At 42.3% G+C, this 11,585-nt stretch overlaps 1 protein-coding gene across 1 annotated transcript; it reads left to right on the top strand.

The window, feature by feature from the left end:
- The first annotated feature begins 3,176 nt into the window (after positions 1 to 3,176).
- LOC124556814 lies at positions 3,177 to 5,101 on the top strand. The gene is made up of 2 exons (XM_047130830.1): positions 3,177 to 3,294; positions 4,367 to 5,101. Exon 2 carries the CDS (start codon positions 4,426 to 4,428, stop codon positions 4,984 to 4,986), a length of 561 nt encoding a protein of 186 aa, XP_046986786.1. The 5' UTR covers positions 3,177 to 3,294; positions 4,367 to 4,425; the 3' UTR covers positions 4,987 to 5,101.
- Positions 5,102 to 11,585: the final 6,484 nt, after the last annotated feature.

The following is an 11,585-nucleotide window of genomic DNA, read 5'->3' as shown; positions in this document are numbered from 1 at the left end:
ATGTAGGGTCAGAGGACACTTATTCCACCTTTATTTGAGCTTCTGTACGTGGATAAAATTGATTCTGAACTGGGAATGCAACTCAGACCGCCCTTAACGCGGAATTTGATCCCTTCGTGACAATACAGCTCGACTACAATTTGTTGTTTGTTCAGAACTGCAGATTGCTCAATATCTCCACATATTGCGCGTGAATGGGTTCGAATCCTGGCCCGGCACTAAAGTTTTCGTTATGTATTATCAAGCTCTAGCATGAGAACACCTATCCGCTGGTGGATAATAATTTTGATTTTTAATGTATTTTCATTCGTTGTCAACACTAACGATATCTGACGTTTTTGACTCCCAGTGAGACACAGAACTATTTGCGAGATCACTGTAGGTTCAAGGATGTTATTCCGAGCTGCTGGTGGAGAAAAATTCGGTAGCTGACGTCTCTTTGTGTGTAATCAACAACGATATGTGTGAGGTTCGATTCCCAGTCAGCACTGAACTCTTCGTCACATTATTTCTAGTTCAAACATGCTCACATGTCGCTGCTGGTGTAACAAACCTATATTTAACGCTCGTTTTCTCTAGAATATAATAGTGGTAGGCGCCGGGTTTGCTTCCTGCGAAGGAAAAACTTAGTGGTTCGTCTCGTCATTTCAGTTAAAACATCTAGGTACTGCCGAGAAAATCCGACGTGTCAGAGTTGATTGTGTTTCGACAGCAGTCCGATTAGGTTCTGGGTTCGATCCCTGTCCAACACAAAGCTTTACCTCACGGCATTTCAAGTAAGTTACTTGTGAAGAAGCAATAATTAACATCTCTCGTAGTTCGTTAACGGGGACCACAGATTCTGCGTAGTAATTCCCGTCCGTTAAAAATGCTTACGTTATGTAATTTAAAGTTGATATTTGCTAACTGATACTGTCTAAAATCGAGGTATATCACTCTCTGTATGCCTAGTCAGGAATGAGTGTTAGTTTCCGTCAGTCACGAAATCTTTGCTTAGTCTGCATGACCTGGGTTTGAATCCATATGCAGAACGAGACGGTTCGTCGCTTCATTTGAAGTTAATACATATTCTCAACTAGCTGCTCGTGAATAACTTAAATTTTTAATCTCATTTTGTGTTAAATAATAAGTACGGTATTTTACTTTGAAGAGGAAATCATGAATACGACGAACTTACTACGTGCATTACCTGTCTGACGTAATAATGAGAGTGTTAACATTTCAGGTATGTCATTTATTGTAATAAATGTGAGCTTACAAACCTTAAGGACAGTCTTATCTGTGATAAGGTGTTCTCTGATATTTGTAGTATCGTGGTACTACTTTGCATCTTGAGATACTGCGATTCAGAGCAGTGTTTTCTAATGGTGACTTGCTGGAACCATTTTCAATAGTCAAACGACTGTACCGAGGAGCGATTAGAGGACCTGCTAGACAGCTGCGTTATGCGGGTTGCATTCGAATAAGGCGAAATGGAATTTAGGTCGCTCGGATACTTTTGAGCACGACTGTACATAACCTATCAGCTGATATAAAAGTATGTGTATAATGCACCCGATGATGGCAGCATGCTGCCGAAATTCATTGTGCTAATATAATATTAGTAAAAACTGACTGCAGCAGTCTAAATTATTCCACATAATCCATTATTTTGTTCAGGACAAAGGAGGGTTAGTGTGGCACACGACAGATGCTACCTAGTTCTTGTCGAATGTCTTTGTTCCATGTGCTGCAGGTTTCCATACCAGTGGAGGTGTAAGAACAAAGGGATATACTGTCTGCCAGCGGCAGGGCTGCATGAGCGGTGAGTGGGCAGGGGACGAGGATGGGTGGGAGGAGGGGTGGGGACGACATCTTAGTCTGTGTGTGTCAGCGTACATTGGTTTATACACAAACAAACAAACAGGAAGTAGCTACTAAAGAGAGAGAGAGAGAGAGAGAGAGAGAGAGAGAGAGAGCGCAAAGGTGATTTCCCAGGTATCAAATATCAAAAGGACGCCCACCTCTACAATGGGGCCGCTGAACTGTGCAGATGGCGATGTTCGAGACGCTCCCTGGATGGGCGAATAGTGAACTAAAGCTCAGTATGCGTTTGGCTGCCTCCATGACCATGCGGGTTATGGGCAGCGCACGGAGGAATGTGCTTGTGTTCTCAAGCGTCTCAACATACAACTACCCTGATATACGGCGAGTGCTCTTGACAAAACATGTCACAACAAGAACGAAGATAAATGCAAAATAGAAAGAAAAATATGTATATTACCCAATAGAGCAGAATAAATACTGTGGAAAATAAGATATATTGTGATAGATACTGTTATTATGAAGAATGCTTCAACAATCACCAAGAAGTTTGTGATGTAGCTTATAATTAAAGTGCACTGATTTGTGTTGCGTTGAATAAAAGCATATAGTACTCCTACACCGCATTTCTGAACCTTGCCTACTGAACGCAAATGTCGCACCGCACTTAAATGGTCACAGTTCATCATATAACAGTTCATCACATGTGTTTGCTGTCGAGGCTTCCTGAATTTGGAAAATGGTTCATGCCGGAATGATCTTTCTTCAAACAAGAAAATTAACTTCTGACGTATTTTGCACAAAGCCACTCAGCTCACACACAATACAAAAGCGCCGAGCTACCTCTCGTGAATTTACCCCTTTATTAACGCCAAAGTGAATAATATGTCATAAATGTTACACCTTTTTTACTTGCGTATCTATTTGAACAGAGATTATAAGTTTCAAGCATGCAAAATCCGATACGTAACTTCAAAATAAATATTAGAACTTCAAATAAGAAAATGACAGTTGACAGCTACACTCGTAGCCCGCGCCTCTTTCACCTGATGGACGACGCCAGACCTTAACGCCTGCCCAGACAGAATGCGGCCTGGCTGTCCGGCCTGTGGCCTTGAACCGCAGCCGGCAGGCCGCACTGTTGAATCGCTCGTTACTGTATGGCTGCGGTCACACAGAGTGCGGCTCTGACGCACCGGCAAACGGCCTGCCGCACAGGCCGCCGCCAGGTTGTGGCAGAGTACAGAGTTGCCGCAAGCCGGAGCGGCTGCTCTGTTGGCGCATTCGACTACTCTGTTGTCACACTGGAGGAGGCGGCGTGAGGCAGTTTTTGTTTTACAGCTCGTAGTGCACGCATCATGAACACAGAAAGACTTATAGAGGAGGTGAGACAATACAACTTTTTGTATGATACACGCGATCCTGATTACAAGAACATTCTGAAGAAGGCTGAAGCTTGGAGGGATATAGCTGCTAAACTGGATCAAAATGGTAAATATTTATGCAAAATTTTAAGTTCCGCAGAAGCAAAAATGTAGTAAAGTATCTTATTAAGTACTGGAATTTATCTAGTGTATATTATAACTCAAAGGAGCTGGAAGTATGTAAGCAACAATGCCATCATAATAGAAAACTACACATAGAAAGTGGAAAGAGAAAAGAACCGTCACCTGTGTTAAAATCGGTCTTGATGTATGATAATAGTGTTCCATTTAAACGAAAATTCATTGTCTCTCCCCACGTCGTATATTTTGAGGTCGTGTGTTATTGCCGTGCTTGTTTTTAACGCTAACAACAGAAGATGCTATTCCACGCAACTCTTTCATAATACAAATTAAAGTAATATTTCCGATATTATGAGAAATATATTTCACATAATTTTGCCAATGATCCGAAACATTGTTGTTTGCTTAACATTTACAGTCACTTAAGAATTTACCGACTAAATAACACAGAAATAGGATATTGTTTGTAGCTTCACACAGGTGTCTTGGTTATCTTTCCTTAAAAGGTATTTTTTAGCCAAGTGTGATATTGTAGTAACAACGTAACTGCCCTTTGTTGAAAATGCGACATGTCTTGCTCTGTAGTTAACTGCGTTTGAGATACTACAGTGTATGTCTCCATGGCTATGACAGGCTCAGCTTGTTAAGAGTTCACATGGATCATACAAATGCTTATATATTTCGATATTTTAATACCCATTTGTTTTACTGCCATAAAATGGTAGAATGTTCTACTTCAGGTGTAAATTCTACCGTTCTGGTTTTGTCAACTTGCCAGGTATGTGAAAAAAAATCTTTGATGACGAAGAAAATAATTGCTGGCTAGACTAACTGAAACCTGTCACAGGGCGAATACTCAATACTAGAGGAACATATATGGAAAGAGAATTTCATATTTGAATGGGAATAGTAGCATATCATAAGAGGCATTTTCATATGATATTAACATTAGAGATCTCTTTGAATGTGATTGTTTCCATTTCAGACATCTGCCACAGTCATTATTTTCCTTATACATTCTACAAGAATACGTTACCGGTACATTTGTTCATTTGCAGCCGAGACCTTGAAAACGAAGTGGAGGAACTTGAGAGATGCCTACGTCAAACACAAGAAGATGATAAAAGGCATCACTGGCCAGAGCTTGAAACGGTATAGATCATGGCCGTGGAGTGAACACATGAGGTTCATGGACTGTGCTCTGGAAGCACGACCAACAACATCAAATATTCCTTGCTCAAGAGAGGCCGTCACAAGTGACAGCGAAAGACACTCACAGTCAGGTGAACACTCATCAGACTCCACAATTTTTCCTCAGCCAGAGTTGCTAACACATGAGTATGAAGGAGAATCTCAGGAGCAGTCCACAGAGGTTTTGGAACCATCTTCAGCGCGAAAGAAGCCAACAGCTAAAAAAATGAGAAAGCAGGGACCAAGTGCTGATGTTGAGTGTATAATTAGTTACTTGCAAAAGAATCATCAGTATAAGGATAAGCATGATGAAGTTGATCATTTATTTTTAAGCTATGCAAAAACATACAAACGTCTTACAGTTAGATCACAAGCTAAGCTTAAAGTGCAACTGGCACAGTTATTTGCGGACGCTGAGCTCGCGGAATTAGATGAGCAACAGCCAACAGTCAACTCAAAGTCTTTCAGTAGACTCGGCCCACGTTGATTTCCGTGAACCCGCTACATTTGGTGGTGCAAATACTGGCACATCAACTGACGATGTAAGTCAGGACATGAATCCTGATTAGATCACCCTCACACAACTTTGAGCACATCAGATTTTTCACATGTAAAAGTTCTGTACTTGTGTAATTTATACTTGTATAGAAATAATATTAATATTTTGTAAACCAATTGCTGTAGCAAATGGAATACACGAAACATTGGACTTTTCTAAAGAATCTGCTAGTCTTTCTGTTCTCACATATTAGCCCTTTCGCAGTGTATCATAGCTTCATTGCTTTTGACACAAATGCGTTGTGTTGACAAACTTGTCGAAACACTTGGTAGGTATTCAAAAGTAATGGCACAACAATATGTTTATCTTCTGTTGAAATAATCAGCAAAATGTTCATGAACTTGAATTGCAGCAATAGGTGACCTTCGATTAGTTGATCCAATATCTACGAATGCAAGTATTGGCTAGCACTCTTCTTCACTTTCAGGAGGTGGGTATTCTTTGTTATTGCTTGATATAACGTAATTGTGTAAACAGCAAGCCGCTTTAACAATATGTTCTGCAGTTTCAACATAGGTTTCTATGGCTCTTAAAAATACGCGCCATTTCATTGCCAACATACCAAAGGCATTTTCCACTACACGACGTGATCGGCTGAGCCAGGCATCGAATTGCTTCTTCTTTGCATTGTTGATTACTTCAGGTTTTGGATATGGTCTCAGCAAATAAGTCTGAAGTGCAAAACCTTCCTACGGTCGCAGGTTCGAATCCTGCCGCGGGCATGGATGTGTGTGATGTCCTTAGGTTAGTTAGGTTTAAGTGGTTCTGAGTTCTACGGGACTGATGACCTCAGATGTTAAGTCCCATAGTGCTCAGGGCCATTTGAACCTTTGCAAAACCTTCATCACCAACGAAAACACGAGGAACATGGATGTCTGTACACGGTAGTGGCTGTGGAGGTAGAATACTTTCGCCCTCGATATACTCTTGATAGAAAGCTGAATTCTCAAAAATAGTGTTGTCACTGTGACGCCCGTAACTTCCAATGTCAACTACTGTAAACTTGTAGTATGAATCAATGATCGCCAGGAGAACTAGCGAAAAGAATTGTTTATAACAGAAGTACTGGGATCCACTATCCTTCAGACATTTTAACTTGATATGCTTTCCGTCTATGCTCCCGAGGCAGTTCGGAAAACCCTAAAGTTCTAGAAATCCTTCTTCAGAATTCTTCCACATCTCTGTTGTAGGAGTAGGCAAATACTTGGGCTGTAGAACAGTCCATATTGCCTGGCACACTTCTTTCACAATTTCTGAGACTGTTGAATGTCCTAACCGAAAAGAAAAAGCTATGGTCTGGTGACTGTCGCCTGTAGCCAAGTATCTGGAAAAGGTTAAAATAAATTAAGCTGGTAGAACGAATAGATAAGTTAACAACCAAAGATATGTTTAAATTTAGTGACAATTTTATGAATACAATGAAATGAAACAATCTATTTAGTAGAAAGTTCAGTCTAGTGGGACATACGGAACTAGATGTTAACTATCGTTTGCTGTATTCATAAACACTGCAGATCAGTTTATCCCTCCACTCGTAACTACATTGTGGCATAGCACTTTTTTCCGCCGAACCTTTCATATGATACAGCAAAACTGAAATGGAATAATTTATATGACTTCTGTATGAAGCATAAAGAGGCCACAAATGGTAAACTTACCTTGTATCAATTGGCTTTCTCCAATTCGTTGTGCACTTCTCGGTGCTCCCCTTTATCAGGAGATGCAGTTCCTCGAAACATTCTCGCGACATACGAAAATATTTGAAGAACCTATCTTCGTCAAACTCTAGTTCAATACACAGACGATGGTATTCTCCTAAGCTTTCTCTCTTACTATTAATGTCGTGCACCCAACATCTCCTCTTCTTGGTGCCATTTCGTATAGCTAATGCGAGGAGTTCTTCCTCGTCCGAGCTACTCATTTCTGCACTTAAAAAAATGAACTCGCACAAAGATAACGTGTCCCTCGTGAAGCTTCCAAATCGTCTAACGCCAAGACAATGGCGCTACGCATGCAAGCTCAATAATGGGGTTCGGCCCCTTCCACAGTGTAACAGCTGACGCAGCAAGTCACTGCGGCCGGCCGTTGCCTGTGTGGCGTCCCTGGCCGCTGATTGGCCCGGCCTCCCGCTGCGCCGTCCGTCGCAGCGGCAGGCCGGATTCTGTCTGGCCAGGCCTTTAGGCGGCGGGTCGGGTAGCGAGGAAACTGGAGCGGAAACTGTTCTGATCTTGACGCAGCCGCGAGCTGTTCGACTGAATAGTTTCTGGAAGTTTTTGCTGTTACACGTGGGTTAGAAAGTGAAGCGAATTATCTTTGGGGTTCCATCAGACTGATAACTTTCGCAGTCAACCGAAATGTGAGTTAAAAATAAATGGAATGGAGTGGACTCGAACTGAGTTTATATTTACATTGCATGACGGTTATTAATACACCATACTCAGATGCAACAGTATGACAGTTCGTACAGAATGACAGCACGTCTTCCATACATCTCCGCATCCTATAGTATTGCCATATAGCGCATATAGCTGGACGGAGAGTTCTGTGGGGAGGCCGGCTATACTGTCAATGAGTCCGACTAGACATAAAACCTGGCGGCTGGCCAATCGCCACAGAGACTAACACTGTACATAATACATTTGTTTTCATATCAGATCAATACAAAAATGTTACTTGACTGCATTACGGTTGTCCTGATACATTCAGAATTCGATAGTCGTCTTCTAGTTGTTTAGCAATAAAAATTTGACACTAGTGTTTGTCTACACGCTCCATTTCTCAGAGGTCATAATGTCACAACTAAATACGTAGATGCTGTATTGCTAAAGGCCTCCAACATTATCGCACTGTTTTATAAATTACTGACATGTCATAAGGTAATTGCTTTACTGAATCATGTATCATTTTTAAAAGGCGCAAAAATATTGTATTTAAATCCGGACTCTTCGTTCATCAATTTGTTTGGCTCCCTACTCTTCTGTTTATATATTTCCCACTCTTCAAATATGTCTAACTTAATTCCTCTAGGTGCCATATGTATAATTTTTCATAGTACTGCCAATACCACCCACTGTATGTTTTGTGCTTCGCAAATGATGGCAGACAGCAGTCTTCTTGTTTGGTTTGAGATATGCCTTTTATCTAGTTACAAAATTTCAACCAGCTTGCCGTATGTAAAAATTATCACATCTTCCATACTGTAATCTATACACACCAGATGCATAAACTTTTTACTTTCCTTACAGTTTTTTGTCTTAGTGTAGACCGTAATTGATTCGCAGCTCAAAATGTTATTTTATACTGTTTAGGGAAAGCATGCACAATTTGTTTGGTAATACAGACATAATATTTCAATACAATAAACTTTTTTCACCCTTTCATGTTTTTTTCACTTCTGAATCTTTTGAAAACTGAATCTCAAACTTCCACCAGTCAATACCTTGATAAAACTCCACAAAGAGGCCAAAAGTATGCGTATTATTGTTGATGGAAGAGAGGCTCCACTGACAAAATCAAATAGGTTTTTGAATAAAAAACTACGGAGCTCGTTCAGATTTCCAATTAACTGTATCATACCATTTAGTGTAGCATTTGCAAATGGAGCTAAAGATCTACTGATCAATGACGACATGCTGCTAGCGTCATTTGTCATAGTAAACCTACATATGCTGACGGAAAAAAGTCGCAACACCAAGAAGGAATTGTGGGACATAAACGAAAGTTGGTATGCGTGTTTCTACATTTTCAAGATGATGTCTCTTCAAATTTCGCGCTAGTAGCGTAAGAGTGGCGCTAGCAGCGTCACTATGAGAATGCAAATCAGGTTTACTGTAAATACAAGCTGTAATTAATTACTTTTTAGATTGGACGTGGTGACTTGATGGTAGTCAAGACTGTCTTTAAGGAGACAAATACGCCAATATCAACACCTCACTGAATTTGAACGAGGTTGTGTAGTAGGGCCACAAGAAGCTGGATGTTCCTCCGTGATATTTCAGAAAGATTGGGCAGCAATGAGGCCACTGTACACGATTGCTCGAAGTGATGGTCACGGATATGTGTGATCACAAGAAGACCAGATGGCACTACCGAGACGGATGACCAACATATTCGGCATATGCCTCTGGAGCATCGTACTGCATCTGTAACACCAATTTGAGCAGCAGTTGGCACCACAGTCAACAACGAACTGTTACAAATCGGTTACTTCAAGGTCAGCTCCGACCCAGACGCCTTGTAACGTGCATTCCATTGACCCCAAACCACCACCATTTGAGACTTCAGTGGCGTCAAGTGAGAGCTTATTGGAGGGCAGGGAGGAGGTCTGTTGTGTTTTCTGATGAAAACTGATTCTGCCGTGGCGCCAGCGATGACCGTGTGGTGGTTAGGAGGGGGCCAGTTGCGAGCATGTAACCAAACTGTGTGTATGCTACACACACTGGAACTGCACGTGGAGATACAATCTGGGATGCTATTTCGTACGCCAGCAGGAGCACTTGGTGGTTATCCAGCGCACTCTGACTACAAATCTGTGCGTCAGTTTGGTGAGTCGACCTGCTGTGCTAGCCCAGTACGCACTACAGTGTGTCGACATGTTGCCTTGGCCTGCTCGATCACGCGATTGGTCTCCAATCGAGCACATACGAAACACCATCGGATGACAACTCCAGCATCGTACACAAACAGCATTAGTCCCTGTTCTGAGTGACGAAGTGCATCCCTCAAACTGACATCCGGCACCTGCACAAAACAATGCACGCACGTTTGTATGTTTCCATTCACCATTCTGACTGTTACACCGATTATTAATGTACCAGCATGCACATTTGCAATGGATTATCTCATACATACACTGACATGAGACATTGCAATGTTAGTCGCTTAAATACGTTACCTAGACAAATGTATTCCCGGAATTTCTTTACTTTACTTTTTTTTTTTGGTGTTGCTATTTTACCCATCAGTGTACTAATTTATCAATAGATGAAATTTTCAAATTAATAAGAAGTAATTTAATGGAAAATGACGCCTTGGGAAAGCCCGAACTAGCAGAATTTCTTGCTCTATGGGAATTTATCCTGAGTTTTAATTACTCTGAATTTGATGAGAATGTCTACCAACAGAAGTATGGGCAGTTGTCTTTCTGGGTTATTAGCGAACATATTTGTCAATATTATAGAGACGGCGGAGTTTCAGAATAACCCACTGCTGATACAGAAGATATTTATGCACAAACGCTATATATACGATATATTTATTCCAATAAAATGAAGGGAGGAGGGTCTTTATGCCCTGCACATGACTTTTAGCCAGCACTGCCACAGTACTAAATATACTGTAGAGAAAGAGCCTGAAAGGAAACTTAACTTCTTAGACTTAACAGTAACAAGGGCCGAAAATAAGTTGACGTTTTCCATTTATCGTAAACCAACACACCCACATGTAGTGATAAGAGATGACTCAACCACCAACCACAACACAAAAGAACGAATTTCTTTGTGATCTGAGGCTTTCCCGGCGAATGTGCTGTATCCAAGGTTCTCAGGTGTCCAGCCGGATCCGATCGTCGAAGTTCCACGATATTTCGCCGAATTACCGTTCCGCCATCATCAGGTGGTGCTGATGCAATGATCTGTCTAGGCTGTGTCCGTGGTGTTTATGTCCGCTGGGTCCCGAGTCGTACCCCGGCGCGGACGGCCGGCGGAGCGCCGCGTGGTGGGGGGTGGGGGGTGTGTGGGTGGGGGGGGGGGGTAGCTGCACCCACGCCTGGTGGTAGACGTAGTTCATTTCTGTCCGCCGTAGCCGAAGGATCTCGCGTCCGCTCGCGCAGTTGCTCTTTGATGGTGTTTAATAATGGTTTCCAGGCCTTGCTAAGTTGAAACCCGGTGTCCCTGTTGATGAGGTTATCTGTTACTCGAATTTCTATGGCCTCCTTGTAGATACTGTCCCAGAAGGCACTTGTAGCCGTCAGGATTTTTTGCCTCTTCTAATTTCGCTGTGTGTCCGGTTTCAGTGGAGTGTTCTGCTAGGGCCGAATGGCTGGGTTGGCATAAGCGGGTGTTCCTTGCATCGTTCCTCGACCGTGCGAACTGTTTGGCCCATGTAGAGGCAGGTCCACACTGAGCGCGCCGCGCCGCTGCAGCCCGCGCACTGCTGTAGCACAGTAGAATGCGCCGTCCGCGCCTTTCCGAGGCGCGCACTGTGGTTCCAGTTGGAGCGCGCGCACGTCTGAAGATGGAGTGAGCCAAGATTGTGAGTGCCGCATTTATTGTGCTGTACCATCAGTTACGGAAGAAGAGGAAGAATCGTCGTCATTGGGTAACCCCAGTGTTAAAGAGTAGGGCATTGTACGGTGGAAATGATCTTTTCAGTGAACTACTTGCAGGCGACAGTGGACAGTTCGAAAACTTTTATCGAATGAAAGTGATCGAACCAGACATAATGAAGAAAAACACAAATTGTAGACGTGCTATATCTACTAAAGATAGACTGGCAATAACTTTGCGCTTTCTGGCAACTGGAGATTC

This window comes from Schistocerca americana, chromosome X, assembly GCF_021461395.2.
Source record: "Schistocerca americana isolate TAMUIC-IGC-003095 chromosome X, iqSchAmer2.1, whole genome shotgun sequence".
Lineage (NCBI taxonomy): Eukaryota > Metazoa > Arthropoda > Insecta > Orthoptera > Acrididae > Schistocerca > Schistocerca americana.
Note: the sequence above shows the minus strand (reverse complement) of the source record. Positions and strands in the feature narration are given on the sequence as shown.